General features: G+C 46.0%; 1 protein-coding gene across 4 annotated transcripts; it reads left to right on the top strand.

The window, feature by feature from the left end:
- Positions 1–4979: 4979 nt before the first annotated feature.
- On the top strand, positions 4980–14615 carry TAL2 (TAL bHLH transcription factor 2). Of its 4 annotated transcripts, XM_075020445.1 has the most exons (3): positions 12412–12521; positions 13097–13199; positions 13702–14615. In XM_075020445.1, the coding sequence occupies exons 2-3, from the start codon at positions 13156–13158 to the stop codon at positions 14063–14065; spliced, it is 408 nt and encodes a 135-aa protein (XP_074876546.1). In that variant the 5' UTR covers positions 12412–12521; positions 13097–13155; the 3' UTR covers positions 14066–14615. The 4 variants fall into 4 exon arrangements, with proteins under 4 accessions (XP_074876549.1, XP_074876547.1, XP_074876546.1 ...); XM_075020448.1 differs by lacking the exons at positions 12412–12521; positions 13097–13199 and adding an exon at positions 4980–5134; XM_075020446.1 differs by lacking the exon at positions 13097–13199 and having other exon boundaries at positions 12334–12521.
- Positions 14616–15470: the final 855 nt, after the last annotated feature.

Raw genomic sequence — 15470 nt, 5'->3', positions numbered from 1 at the left:
CTTCAGGGCTTATAGTCTGGCCAGGAAGGTATATTCAACTCCACGTTTCTTTGAATCCCTGCTTTCAGTGATGCTTACGTGGTGGCCCTATTGCTGCAAGCAACCTGTCTGAGCTCAGCATTGTGTGCCAGTGAAAATGGCAGCTGCTGATTCTCTTAGGTGACTGCCTTGTTTTTCTCTGTTTTAGGTGATTTCCAAAGAATTTTTAATGTCTAGGTATGTTTATGTCAAAGGGAAAATGAGCTGCTTGTCTCTTCTCTCTTGCTCTCAGTGGAAGATTTAGAGAAACATTAGGTTTTCAGTCTCTTTCTTCTGTGGCTGAACAGTTTCTTCAAGGCTATCAGCAAGTTTCAGCACTGAAAAGGAGAAGATTTTGGGCTTCCGGAATTAAGCTGAAGAGTGTGGCCAGAATTTAAAGCACCCCCTGATGTGAGTGTTTTGTTAACATTAATAAGAGATTCAAAACGTTACAAAAAGCTTCAGATGATGGAAGTTTAATATTTCAGCAGTCTGCATGCAGCTGCTGTTCTGAACCTCAACAAGCCTCCTCCAGCTCGCTATATTCAAAATCTATTGATCTAAATTTTTATTTTAAAGGGCAGGAGCCCAGATGTGTATAATTGCTTCTTATTGTTCCCATCTGTAGAGCGTGGGTCTGAACTCACAGTGATAATGTGGCTGTGTGTTTGCAGCCTCTTGCTGTCCTTTTTCTGTCCATCACTGTGTGCTGCTTTCATCAGACTGAAAGGGGTCACCCCACAAAGGGGGAAAAATAATTTGAATCCAGGCCCGTCTTCTGACATCTCTTCCCATATTTAGGCAGGATTCTCTTTGATTTCCTGCTCTTCTGTAGTAAGAATTTTTCTGGAGAAAGACGGGGTTTGAGGTCTGGCCCAGTGTGAAACACAAATGTTTTTTTTTCCATCTGACCATTACTCTATCTTGGAAAGGCTTCTGTTGGCCCTGGAAACTGTGTAGTAGCAGGATAAAGCCTTTTGCTCCTGCCTGCATACCGCACAGTCACATGTGCCAGGAACCACTTTTCTTCCTTTTAGGAAGAGAAATAACTAGGGTTACCCCCCTAGGATGTTTCAGGAGCTGGAATTTAAATGCTGGCATGCTGAATTTCAAAAAGGGACATGAGAAACCCAGTTTTGAGGACGTTCACACTTTGCAACCACCCGTATGTTCTTGATTTCTTCAAAGTGGCCAACTCTCACATCTTCTGCTTTGCAGAGACACGTGTGTAAATGCTGTTGCATAAATGACTGACAATGCAGGCAGTCTGTTGCTTCACCCAGGTCTAACTGTTACTTGTACCTGTAGTGCTAAGGCAAGCGGATGAGCTGACTGAAGTATGGATCTTCAAAAAGCAAGTGCACTAAATGTGAGTTCAGGACTGCTTCTGGTGGGAGTACCTGTTGGGCATGATAGAAGAAATGGGGAAGGACAGTGTCCTCCAGAGGGGGTCAGTACCTGTTCTCCTCTTCAGCGTCACTTCTTACCCATGAGAGGGCTGAGACTAGATTTTCATTTCTCTCCCTGCTTTTGTTTCATAAAACTTGACAAGGAATGTCTCCCTTCTAGGAAGAATGTGTAGCTGCCTGGCAGAGTGGGTCTGCATTTCAGCAAGGGCCTGCCAGCACTGCTGCAATAAAACAGTGGTTTCTGCATCTGCAGACACAACAGTTGTATGTCCCTAGTTACCCCATCTGCACATGCAGTGTTCCCCACTCTCCTTTCCTCATCAGTGCTGTAAGGGCACTGGAACTCTACTTTCTGAGAGAAGTATCTGAGAAGGGAAAATGTGGCCACTCCACTAGCAAATATGCTAATACCAACTGCAGTTTGGAGGCAGAATGCAAGTTACAAAATACATTCTGTTTCCCCTTGACTTTTCATGAACTGATAATGGGTGGCTGCTAAAACCCAGACCCATTGCTGGTAAAGAATTGCCCCAGACTCCAAGGAAACTGTCAGGATGGATCCTAGCAGAAATTTTTGTGAGGAAGAGCATGCCCAGGGTGCAATATTGCTTTCACTGCTCTTGTTCCCCTCTCCTTACTCCTGGCTGAGCTATACTATCCTGGCAACTATGGACTGCTCTAGGGAAAAGTAATCCCAGGACTGCAGGAATATATTGATAATGTATTCCTCCTTCTGCCATGTCACTATTGAGTACGGAGAGGAAGGTGAATGAGACTGATGTAGTTCATCGGTGCCAAGTAATCACACTTCAATAGGAAGCTTAATAAAGAGACAGTGAAGCAGACCCTCATGTTTGACCCCTTCGGAGCAATCTGACAGTGTGGAAAAGACCCTTAAGGCTAGCGTAAAAGTCAGCATCCCTGTGCCATCTCATCAGCATTCTCAATGACTTGACAACAACGCCAGCTTGACACCTGGGACCTCTTGCCCACGGCCTGACAGTGGGTCACGGCGTGTCCCAGCAGTGCAGGAAAAGTGTTGCTGTGCTTGCAGCAGATGCAGAGCTTTGTGGCCATGGCCTCTCACAGGACGAAAAAAGCTGGGGCTGCAGGGTGCCAGGGGACAGTGGGGAGCAGGGGAGTGAGGGGAAGCTGAGGATGTCTCAGGTGCTGCAGGTTGCACAGCTGCTGCTGGGCTGCCACAGAGGTGTTCAGGAGGAGTAATTCCCTTGTACAATGAGAGGGAGACAGGGAGACCTTGAGATGTGGCTGAAACACTAAACAGATGTGCTGGCTTTTCTGAAGTACACGGGAGGGTGCTAGGATGTCCCCTTTTCTCCTCATGTTTCCCCAGTGAGGCAGGTTTCTTGCCATGAACCTGCTTCTGGAGAGGGCACGCATCTGACAGCAACAGGAGCAGGATCCATCTCTCTTGTATGGATACGTGAAAGAGAATGAATAGCAGCCCATCCAACCCCTCTCCCTGCAAGAACAGACACTTTCCTGGCTGTATATTTTATAGTGCTTCATCTGGCCAGGTTTTGAAAGCTCTAGGCAGTGAAGTATCCATGCAATTAGGGATAAAGAGCTTCATCTCCCTCCCCTTTCTGGACTGACAAGCTCCCTTCCCTACCATTGCGTGCTGGCTGGAGCATCTCAGGGCAGATTTTGGGTAAATAATGGGTTGGAGGAAGTAACAGAGAGGAGGGGCACTCCACAACTTTCCAATGTAAATTACATGGAAATAAGGCTTCTGTGAGGCCAAAGGCCCCTCTGGAATAGGGCCTTTAGTTAACATAACACTTGTGCTAAATGAAGCGGTTGACACAGCTTTCAGGCTGTAGTGTCGCTGTTAATTTACCGTGTGAAAGGGCTGAACCTTCAGTCAAGCTCTGTGGGGAACTACTCGCCCTCTCTGGAGAGCAACCACATCATTCCACTGCTGGGTTGTTAATATTTATGGGGGCAATCGCGTTAACGGAAACATTTGCAGTGCTTTTAAAAGCCTGGTAGGTGAGGTCTACCTAGCCAGCTTGCTGTTTTGGGTGAGGTGGTCTGGGTAAGAGCTGAGGTCTCTTGGGGCTCAGCAGAGGAAAGTGGTGGGGTGTGCTTAAAGCTACCCTATCCTGGACGCAGGCATTTTCCTGTACCATGACTGCAGTGGGGTGATTAGCTGGGGCTTCTCCTTCCCTATCCTTTGTTCCCCTTTAGTATCCTGTTGCTCCCAGTGCATAAGTAGGTATCTTGCTCTTGTTCTCCCTCCAAGCAAAGGAAAACTCCCAGCACCTAATGGAGAAGTGGATGGAGGTGCAGACAAGGTCATATGGGTCCCAAAGGCTTTGTATGTTTGTAACAAGGTTATGACCTTGTTGGCTTGTGCCTGGGGCAATTTTGTGACTATTTTCATAGAGTCATAGAATCATAGAACAATTTGGGTTGGAAGGGACCTCCAAAGATCATCTAGTCCAACCCCTCTGCAATGATCAGGGACATCTTCAGCTAGATCAGGTTGCTCAGAGCCCTGTCCAATCTGACCTTGAATGTTTCCAGGGATGGGGCATCTACTATCCCTTTGGGCAATCTGTTCCAGTGTTTCACTTATGAAGAGAGTTGTTACCCAGGGTGAGGGGAGGCTGGGTGGATCAGTCTCTGTCATAGACACAGATGTTCAGAATTCAGCTTGCTTGCCTGTTGTCCCTGAGCTGAGAGGAAGTTTTGGGGCCAGCCCAGCAGTGGGGAAAGAAGCCTCTGTTTCACCAACCCTGCGTCCTAGCCACAGGGGTATGGAGCTGGCTCACCTTTGCTGTAAAAGCATGAATTAAACCTAACCTTAGTGCACTGCATGGGCCCTGAAGTGAAGGGCAAGCTAGTAGATGTGTAAATTCACACCCACAGCCTCCTGTTGTCATGCGGACTCAGGCAGAGGGCCAGTGCAGGGCTTGGGGCAGCACTGAGACTGCAGCAGCTGTAGCTGTCCTCCTGTCCTCCAGGCTGCAGGAGGTGCTAGCCATGACTCTAAGTGAAAGGGAGCTTTCACCAGAAAAGGTAGTGCAGGATCGGTTTGTCAGCACATGGTCACCCCCACGACCTCACCGCACTTACTGTCAGAGCAGAGAGGGAATCTCCTGCTTAGGAATACAATAAACACACCAGCCTGTCCCACAGTAGTGAGTCATTTTAAAGCTGGCTTTTGAATGAGTACTGCATCTCTGTCTCTGGAGACATTTACAAGCTCAGAGCTGACTAAATAAATTAACACCCCCACTCCCCCCAAAGAAATAAAAAAAAAGAGAAAAATTAGATTCTTGCATGAGCCAGTTGCATCCTTTCCCACAAAGTGCAGAGTTGGTGCCAGAGTTGCTCTAAGGCTAGTAAGTATAGTCTCAGCCATTGCCCCATATCAGCCCCAGAAAAGGGCAGCGGGCATGTGGTAAGAAGAGAAAAGGCAGGATAGAGAGAATCTCCTGGGAGATGCAAAATAAGCTCCCTGGATTGCTAGGACTAGTGGTGACACGCGCCAGACAAAGGACCTGCTACTCTATAAATGAGGCAGCCAGGATGAGCACTAGGCTGACTCCAACAAGAGCGAGTTCTGCAGCCAGGCACTGCGAGAGCAGTTGGGAAGGAAAAATAGGAAACATCCGGTTTTGCTGTCCGTGTGCCTGCTGACCAGGTTTCAAGAGCCACAAGAGCCCGTGACCAGAAAAGTAAGTGACAATGGCCTCTTCTCTTTACAGCGTTGCCTCCCCTCTTTTGGGCTTATCTTGCAACTTTCTTAGGAATGCCAAAGTTTCCTCTCCGAGCAGGGAATATCCTCAAAGGAAGGAATTTCTGCAATAGCATTTTAACATCCACTGGATTTTTATTTCTTATCATGGCATCTCTGAATCTTGTCACCAAGAAGTTAAAAGTAAGGCACCTGATCTGACAAAGAGAATAGTTACAGAAATGGCCACTTACAGGTGGCTACATTTAGTCAAACAAAGTAACCATGTAGCCCTATTTTTGTGCCTGGACTTTTCAAATTCTTAGTATCCACAGTGACTCCGTGAATCAGACCTCATGCCAGGAGAAATTATTAATTGGTTTTACTACTTTTGAAAGAAATGTTGATGCTTAGATGTGGAGCAAACTAATGTGATTTTAAAATCACTGTTCCTACTATTCCTAGATTTTTTTACATCATAACTGTATAATTACACACTAGACAAACTCATTTATACCACTGCAAAGTACTGTAAATCAGAATTATTGCACTGGTGCAAAACGATTGCACAGAGCATCATAGACTCTCTGAGTTTAGAAATAAAACTTAACAGAATTCTCCAATGGTATTTGATATTTAAAACAAATTATTTGCAAAAGCATAGATAACCATGCATTCGTTAAACTTTACTGTATGCTTATGCACTAGGCTATGTGGAAATCCTATGACAGTGTCAGCAGGTAAAGGTATAAAGAAACAGTTTTAAATTCCATTCCTCACATATTTAAAAATATCCCCACTACTTTATTGGTCATCTGTCATACAGCTGATGCATATGTAAAATATGTAGGCATTTGAATTTTGCTCAGTTCAATAGTTCACTTGAGAGGAAAAGCTTAGCAATTTTATTAATTTCATTTCTGCTGGTAAATATTAATAACTCTCAGATTTGTAAAAATACTTTTGAAACTGCCAATCTAGAACATGTTTAGATTTCCAGTGGTAGTCTTCTGCATAAAGCTGAATTTGCCTGAGAAAGTTAATAAACAATAAACCAAACATTTTTCTGAAGTAGCTGTCTCTATCCTTCCCCATTTCCATATAACAGTGTAGGATGATATTTGATTTTTAGAACCTTTTTCCACCATAAATTTCTATATAGTTTCCAAAAAACCCCCTAAAATAAATGCAGCTTTTTTTTACTGCCTGTTTATATAAATCATCAAAGTAGTTGTGAAAGAAGCAGCTGATCCAAGAAATTAAGTGAGTCAGCATGCCAGGTAGGAGGCTTGGTGACTAAATGCAGGTGCCCACAAGACTGTGGCTAAGGCAGGGATGATCTTCACACTGATCTTTCTATCAGGCATAGCCTCACAGAGCAGCACGACATTTATGGGAAAACAGGACTACGGTCCTTTTCTTGCCGTGGTTTTTATCACACTTTTGGAAGTTACAATTTGCTGTGGTGGTTACATTTCTCCATGCTTATGGTGACTTCTAGTCTTACACACAGCAGACCCAATTAATTCCTGGGGTGATGCCATGGTGGTCAGCAGACTGGTTTTAACCTGTGTTTGGTAGGAAGACAGGTCACCGGATGCCACTATCATGATGCTGTCAAACTTTCAGTTTTGCTTTTGCTGAAGTCACAGAGACATTTGCTATCAGCCTCAGAGCAGACCTGGATAAAATGCAAAAGCAAATATTCTCTGGGGGTTATATCCAAACAACACAAGATCTACATTCCCTTCATGCAAATGTCCCTTACGGCACTGGATTTTCCCTTCTCTGCTCCTAACAACTCCCATAACAGCGTCAGCTGCTGCAGACCACTCTTTGCTGAGTTGTTAAGACATGCAGCATCTGGTCCTCCCTCCTTCTTTACATAACAGACTTTCAGTAAGGAGGATGTGGACTTTCCCACATATGCAGGCAAGGCAAGAAGTTAAGGCAAAAGGATGTGTTTCTGCTATTAAAAGCTACCTCACTGCCTCACAGTGGCAGGTGCAGAGAGAGGTATGCAGGAATGAGTGCTGTAATGAGCTGGGAGCAAATATCGGTGTAGAACAGGGTTCTGCACACTGAGTCTGGAAAAAAATGAGTCCCGGAAGAACTCCTGGAAGACCACCAACCTGTTTTTCTTCTCTGTGTTAACCCTGAAGCACAGGGATAGTGTCTGTATGTAGTATTTGGGAAGTTAATTTGGCAGAGACTGTATTTAAAGGAAACCCACTGGAACTGTAGTTCAGCCTTTGACACAAGAGGGCCTTACTGGAGAAGGGATCAGGAGGACAGAGAAGTACTTTACCATGAAAGACCCTCAGATCTTCTTGAACAGAAAATAACACAAATGCAAGTTTAGCAAATAAAGGCTAAACCTTCTGGCAGAGTGTTCCTTCCTCAGCTTTGCAAGCTGTCATATCCATGCCAATACACTAGACATCTGCTTAGCAAAAGCTGTTGCAGCCCATGAGTGGGTTCTTTGTTTTGCACAGAGCTGTGGTATAGACTTTACTGCAAAGGAACATAAAAAGCATTGACAAGAGGGGACCCACAGGAAAAAAAACAAAACCACTCCCATGTGCAGAGTAAACCTCTTCATGACTATTGGTAAGTTCTTAACCACATATTTTCTGCTCTCCCAAATGCCTGCTGGGTGGTAGTCCATTGCTTTACAGACCTACCTTTCCTGAGACAGCCTTAGGGAACATGATGCCAGGGTGTCCAGGTTATGAAGTCTGCAGGCTAGGCTGATTTTTCAGAAAGTTGCGAGCTCTCTCTCCCACTGAAGATACTGCACCCTCTAGGAAGGCATTCGGATAACAAAGCTAAGGAACCCAGAGGCAACACTGGGTCAGGTGAAAAACTTGCGTTTTGAAGCTGTGATCACATATAGACCAGTATCCCCAAACATGAAGGCTGACTTAAGCTTAAGACTTTTGCACAGTTGCTTTTGAAGACTCAGCAATTTCCTTTTTCTAAAGGTTCAATGAGAGCACAGCGTAGCTGTGAGTGTTTCTGTAAATGCTGCTCTTAGACAGGAGGGCTCCCAGAAGTAGACATTCCACTATGTACGTTTTGCCCCAGATTTACAGACTCTAAAAAAGGTAAATCACTTTGTCAGTGCTGACTGGTTTTTACAGCATTTTTGCTGCTCTGCTGTACTTTGTATTGTGGCATGATTGTCAGATAACACTCCCAACAGAGGCATGAGGCGGTGAAGGAGCCCTTGTTTACTACTGAAGTAACTCCTCTTCTCACATCTTATTTGAAACAAAATGAAGTTCACTGCTGGTGTTAGGAATCGCCCTGTGAGAACTGGGAGAGGGTCTTGTCTTTCATTACGCAAACACAGCACCTACCAATGCCGAGCAAGGCTGGGCCACTGTGTGCTGGTGGCTGCTCTAACACACACACACACAAAAATGCTTTCTTTCCTTTCCACAAACCTGGCAGCTGAGACAAACTAATTACAGGCAGGAGGGACACAGAGATGCAGGAAAGGAAAAAAAAAAGGAATTTGCCTGAGGCAAAGGAACAGCAGAATGAGGACAGAAGTTCAATTCCCTGATTGCCAGCCCAGCTTTCATTTGGCTGACTGCACTGTGCTCTCTCTCTGTGTCCTTGTTGACCAGTCTACCTGTGGGATTTCAGGTGGGAGGCACTTGGGGAGGGGTATAGTGCCGAGATACAGGGAGGCAGCGATGGAGAGAGGGGGCTGAGGAAAGCTGGGAGGTGTACCTAGAGGTGCGCTGCTCCTTTTCAAGCTGTGAAGCTGCAATGCATTGTCTCCTCTCCTCTTCCTTCCCCTCCCAACCCAAAGGAAGTCCTTGCAATCCAAGCAGCCATGCGGCAAACAGGGCATGGTTCAGCTGCAAAGAGTTTGAGCTTATTCCTTGTAGAGGGTGAGGAAAAAAAAGTCATGCTTTATGGATAGGCAGTGTAATGTCTTGTGACAGCCATGCTCAATCTTCCCCTCTGCACAGAGCTGAGTCCCATGCTCTGAGGCTTGTATGAAACTGAAGAAGGAAACAATGAGCTTCCTCTTTCTCCTCTTCTCCAGATCACACTGATGCAAAGTGAACAAAACACAGCAGCAAGGAGTGATAGCTGGGGAATCTTTGCTCCCTTGGGTAGGTCAGGCTCACAAGCACCTGCCTGATACAGCAAACAGGCACCATCTGCTCTTCTGTTGCCATTTACTTAAGGGCTGAGGGGACTTCACAAAATCCAATGCAATGTGTTAAATAAATAACCAATTTTAGCAGGCACTGGCTTTCCCCTATGGAGTAACGGTGTGGCACTGCAGGTTTCCTAGAAGCACTCCAATTCTTGCTGGCAGCAGGCATCTGCTGTCTGATTAAGATTTGCTGGAGTAGGTCTCCAGTGGCCAGTTTCAACATGGATTTAACTTCACTGAGGTCAAAGGTATAACTTGAGGGAGGAACTTTCTCATCCAAGATCTTTATTTAATAGCAACCCACTAATTATGACCGAGTGCTGGGCTCCTGGCGAGTCCCCTGCCAGCCCATAGACATTAACCGCTAGCTCAGGGGCCATTTGCCAGGGAATGTCCTAGCAGAGATGGTGCTTTGTGCCTAAGCTGCTGCTGCCTGAATTGCCTGAATGGCTTTTGCATAGAGAGGCTGTGAGAACTGCTGCTACCGAGGGAGAGATCTTCATCTTTTCTATTGTTTAGTCTTTTGTCTGGTGACACTTGCTGCTGCATTAATGACAGCCAGTATTCCACACAGCCCCCACCCCCCACCTTATTTTTATATTTTCCAAAGAGGTAGGCAGGGGACTGGAAAGAGCTTCAGTTATCTGTTTGGTAGGTGGTGTTGTTTTGTTTTTTCTCTTTCTGGCTGTTGGAGCAGATTCACTGCCAGGCTGAGGTTATTTCTTTGCACAGTTCTCTTTACACACTGCAGATGTGGATCTTAGCTCATGAAACTGCACTTACCTACTACCTCTGGACATGTCTTCTTGATCTGAGTTAAATCCTGTCCTCAGTGGCAACATTTTGCCCTTCAAAGTAATTCACCCAGTGAAAATGGTGTAACCTTCCAGATTTACCTTCCTAAGAGCAGAATTAATCCTCTTGAATTTAAGCTGCTGTCTTCCTGAGTTTCTTTATTGTCAGCTAAATGTGGGGCTGTTAACCTGTGGTTAGGGAAGGTGACCAGAAAGCACAGAATCCAGGCTTGGAGGTTAATGCAATTTGTCTGTCCATGATATGTACAAACAGGCGATTTCTGCACAGATTCAAAAGGGACCAGTGGGATATAAGCCGCATGCAGCCACTAGACAATATATATTTTATACAGTGCACCAGAGAAAGCTAAAGAATACATTACTCAGATGCGCAACATTGGCAAAGACCTGAAGCTGCGAGTAATATCATACTGAAAGCCAAGCTTAGTGGGGAGGCCTGGAGAGAAGGAGGGAAGAGGAGGAATGGAATGAGACAAAAGGAATGGAAATCAGATCCCTTGTAGTAAACTGGCTGCATTTTACACTGGAAGGTGCTGTGGTTACAGAGAACTCGAGGGATGTGTAGGGGACCATACAAGAAAAGAAGCTGTGCTAAAACATTACAATTACTGCAGGATTGGACCACGCTTGTTTTTCTCTTAGTTTTCTAGCTGAAACTCCGAGCACAACAGGAGACCTGCACCAGTAAAGGGAAAAAGGAGAGAGGAATTTAAGGTGGAGAGGTGTACAGAGGTAGATTACACCTGAAATGAAGCTTCCTGTAGAGCTATTAGCGCAAGAGGAGGCACTGGGGGAGGGAAAGAGCCTTTGTTTGCTGATCTTGAATAAATCTCAGAAATACAAACACAAATTTTTAAAGTGTAAAGCAGGAGGTGGCCTCACAAAGGCATCTGTTTGCTGACAAGTCTTGTGACCATAGACATAGTATTGTCTTTTGCAAAGGCAAGAGAAGAGAGACAAAGAAAGTGTGGTGTGAATGAGTAGGCTGGGGTTATTTTTCCACTAATAACACTGCTAACAGGACAAGATGACATGTTCACAGCACCAGGGCCGGATGTTAACCTGCTTTGCTGGAGTGCTGTGCTGGGGACTGTCTGCAGCAGGGGAGCAGACCCTCTGTTGGTATTTGTAGCTGAGATATAAACAGTCATCCAGCAAACCCAGACCCATATACCAGAATTACAGTGCAGAGACTGAAAGACCTGGCAAAATATAATCCACCCAACCCATTAGAAGAAATAAGGAAGCCCAAATAACTTTCCCTATGCTATAAAAAATCATTGCCTTTGTACAGTTAAATTTGTCTTAAAAAAGCCCCAAACAACCCACACACCAAAAACAGGAGAGAGAGAGGGAGAGGGAGAGAGAGGGAGAGAGAGAGAGAAGCAGGTGGCATTCTGAATTTCACATGGAACCAAGCAGCTGCTTGGAAGCATAAAACTGTAAAGGCAAAAGTTTTGCCTTGGGGAGCGAATGTGCTGCCGTACAGAGGAGCACTGGAAGACAGTGTTTAAAATCTGTACCACTGATACAGCAGCATTCTTGCCAAAAAGGTACATGCTAGCTGTTTCACATAGGTGCAAAGTACCAAGTAGATTTTTTCCCATAGCAAAAGCCAAAAGTAATACATGGAGTAGGAGAACAGCAAAAAAAGAAAAAGAGAGATACAATCCCTATTCAGATCAAGCAATGAGTCTCAATTTAACTACAAAAAAACTGAGAAACTCTCAGGAACCTGAAATATGAGGGTTTCCTTTTTAAATGAGCATCTCAGGAAGCAAGGACGTTTTGATGAGACAATTTTCTTGTCCCCTAAAGTCAGAGTAGACAACTGGGCCTGACAGTAATTTCAGACCTCTACCAAAATAGAAATGTGTTAGCTCTGTAAAGGCTATGGCTAAGAGGAGCCTGCAAGGTATGGGTGGCATGGGCGTAGCCATATATAGTATGCATGGGCGCATCTGTATTAGCTGCATCTCTGATCGAGGTCTCTGAACACGGTTCTGACATAATTTATGATGCTGTAACTGTGTTTCCCTGGTGATTTGTAATCAGTGCTGGACTGGGACTTGAAGGAGCTAGGAGGGAACTTCTCTGTCTGCCATGCATGTCTTGTCTCCCTGCCAGTACACCCCAATTAACTTCTGAGTCACAGTGGGATTCCCTTATTCACTCAGACTATTACTACATACTTTGGTGAACCCTGAGTGTCTTGCATGATATGAGGCTGCTTCACATGGACACGGGATCACAGCTGGGCTGTGACCCCAAAGTTTCCTCTTTCTGAGGGTGAAGGGTGCTATCCCCCCTGCTCCCCAGCCTCCTGTGGGACTGCTCTAAGGATGTGTTTGCCAATGACTATAAAAAGCTGAGGTTCTCACATGCATAAGAGGGTAAGTGGAAACATTTGTCCTTTAGTCTCTTGGCTGCAGATAATTTTTTCCCGCTCCAACTGTTTGTGTGCCATTGGCATAAAGAGCAGCTTCAGAAATGGAGAAGTGAATATTTCCCACAGGGCTGTGGGAAAGAAGGGAAGATTCTTTCCAGTGGCGGTGGGAGCAGGGTTAGGGCAATCCCAAGATCTTTTGGCAACCTTTCTGGCAAATGGCATTTTAAATTACTGTGCGCCCCTTGTACAGCACTCTTCTATTGCCAGCTTTGCTCTGGACACTGGGTTCCCTTTGCTGGTCAGCTCTGTGAGGCAGGGTGGACAGGTAACACCTATGTAGACCTTTTGGCTGGCATGCCTGCATGTTTTGTAGGAATCATACTTTCCTTCTGCAGCCTGCACTCATGGCTTGTGGCTTAGTTTTGGCAGCTCTCAGAGGCTAAAGCAGAAACCTGAATGGATCAGACTGCAGACTCTCTGACACCAGCAGTGAGCAGTCAGTGTGGGCTGGGCAGGGAACCAGACTGTTGCTTCCCTGGAGAAGTCTCCTGTAATAACCATAATCACACGTGTCTGTAGTGTTGGCTGTCTGCTCACTGAAGGCCCATGATGAAAGTCCACCTGGCTTAGCTCCAGCCATGAGTCACCAAGCTTGGGCCAGCTGGAAGCAGCCCCCAAGAAGGTGAGAATTGGGGTTGGGAAAGCATGGATGTGTTCTGCCCTGGGCCTGCCTGCCTGCCTTCCCCCCTAAAAAGTGTCTGGGTGTCCCTCATGCTGCCCAGTGGGACAACTAATGCCTTGGCTATTGGGAATTCTGCTGCAGGGGAACTCCCAGGAGCCTGGAGAAGCTGGGTGTGTAGCAGCACCACATGGTTGTATGAGGAAATTAAACTCCATTTACTCCTTTGTGAAGTCCTTACTGGACTCTGGCATCTGGTTGCAGCTGCAATAATTAAGAAAGATCATGATTATGAATGGGAACATGACATTAGGGATTAGGATCAGGATGTCTGTGCAGGACATGCAGGATAAGGGCATCAGCCACAGAGGGCAAAAATTAGAAATGCCTAGCACCACCACTGTGTGCTCACCACTGGCGCAGAGGTTACAGTGCCCCCATAGCAGCAGTCTGTGTGAAAGCCAGGGGTATTTAGCATTCACTCACCATTGCCTTTGCTTTGTAGCACCTTGACAATGACAAGGAAGATCTTCACCAACACCAGGGAGCGATGGAGGCAGCAAAATGTCAACAGCGCCTTTGCCAAGCTGAGGAAACTCATCCCCACCCACCCGCCAGACAAAAAACTGAGCAAGAATGAGACACTCCGGTTAGCTATGAGATACATCAACTTCCTCGTCAAGGTCCTGGGGGAGCCAGGCCTGCAGCAGACGGCAGTGGTGGCACGGGGCAGCATCCTGGGGTTCTTCCAGCAAGCCCCATGCTTGCAAAGCATGGAGGAGCTGACACTGATTGAAAACTGTGGTGTGTCCTCTCCTGGCATGAGCAGCAATATAGTAGAGTGTTGGTCAGAGACATCATCTCCCTAGCAGACAATGAGACATGCAGTCTTGGTGTTAGTCTGATAGACCCTCTCTTTTCGCAAAATCTGTGGATTGCTCCTCTATGTATTGTGATTATTTACTTATATTTATTACTGGTTTATTTGGTATGCATTTTTATTTAATAGGAAAGGAAATCCTTGGTCAGCCAACAACCTGGAAGACCAGACAGAGAACTTGCAGCCCCTGGGAACTGGGAATGACTCACTGCTGTCACAGCAGAGTCCAAGCCAGAAGGGCCTTCTGCCCTGATCTCCTCCATAAATCACGCCATAGAAATTCATCCAGTGTTTCTGGTAGGGAAAGAGATTGTTCTCCCATGCTATTTCAAGGAAACACTACTGAGCTTAAGAATGATGACTGCACCACAAATTTGTCCAAGACAGACATCTGGCCTCCGTAGTGAAAGATTTGGAGACGTGTGATATTTGCCACAGTCCTCCCCCAGTGGTTCCAGAGGCTAACTGCGCTCACTCTTGAGCTTGTAAATCTTATTTCCAGCTTGATTCTTTTTTTTGAAAATACAAGTCCTAGCCCTTGAAGCTGGCTACATCTTTCTCTGTCAGACTGGAGGGATCCCTAGTGTCAGAGCGAACTGCATTAAATAAACTTGAACATTAGGTTAAAGCAGAAATGCTAATTTAAAATAAAAGATGACATAGTCATAGATGAGTTTCAGTGTGTTCAGTAGGCAGAGCAAACCTCCTCTGTAGCAGTCACAGTGTGCATGTGAAAGCAGCTGTTCAGCTACCCTCCAGCAGCCTTAAAAGCCCATCAAACAAGTTGGTGGCTAAATGTCTTTGACCTTCAACTGCTGCAGTAATGAGGAAGGACTTGTTTTGGGAGGGAGGTGCCAGGAGAAAAGCCTCCATGATGCACTGTGAAAACCTTCATAGAAGTGCCAGTGAGCAGTGCCCATTCCTGTGCCAGGGTGCAGAAGCAGCTGGAGCATGTCAGGGCCTGGCAGAAGGTGCTGGGCATGCACTATGGGTGCACCATGGTGCCCCTTCAGCACAGCGCTGTGTATCACGGGTCTTGGGAACTGAGTTCCTGAACCAGCCCTGCTTTTGCTGCCATGGGAGGCAGAACCAAGCTGCACACATCCTTGCTGTCACCTGTAAGACCCTGGTGCTGTGATGCTAGGCTGTGTGAAGTTGGATTGATGTCTGCCCCAAGTGGGGTACCGAGACCATGGTCAAGACTAGGGCCATGCTGCCTGCGTACCCAGCTGACTGCCTTTAAAATCCCCGCTTTCAAGTGCTGTAGTTGAGGTTCCTCCATCTGGACACTGTTCCAAATGGGCTGATGTAGCAATGACAAAGAAATTGGTGTAAATGTCTTCCCATTTGATTCAGTGGGCCAGTTCCCTGTAAGGAATGCCAACCACCATGCT

Source organism: Buteo buteo, chromosome Z (assembly GCF_964188355.1).
Source record: "Buteo buteo chromosome Z, bButBut1.hap1.1, whole genome shotgun sequence".
In the NCBI taxonomy this organism is placed as follows: Eukaryota; Metazoa; Chordata; class Aves; order Accipitriformes; family Accipitridae; genus Buteo; species Buteo buteo.
This window is presented reverse-complemented; position numbering and strand designations above follow the sequence as displayed.

Coding starts and splice junctions, on each gene's coding strand:
- TAL2 (XM_075020445.1), top strand. CDS start 13,156: ATGAGTCACCAAGCTTGGGCCAGCTGGAAGCAGCCCCCAAGAAG. Junction 13,200..13,701: donor TGGAAGCAGCCCCCAAGAAG/GTGAGAATTGGG, acceptor TTTGCTTTGTAG/CACCTTGACAATGACAAGGA.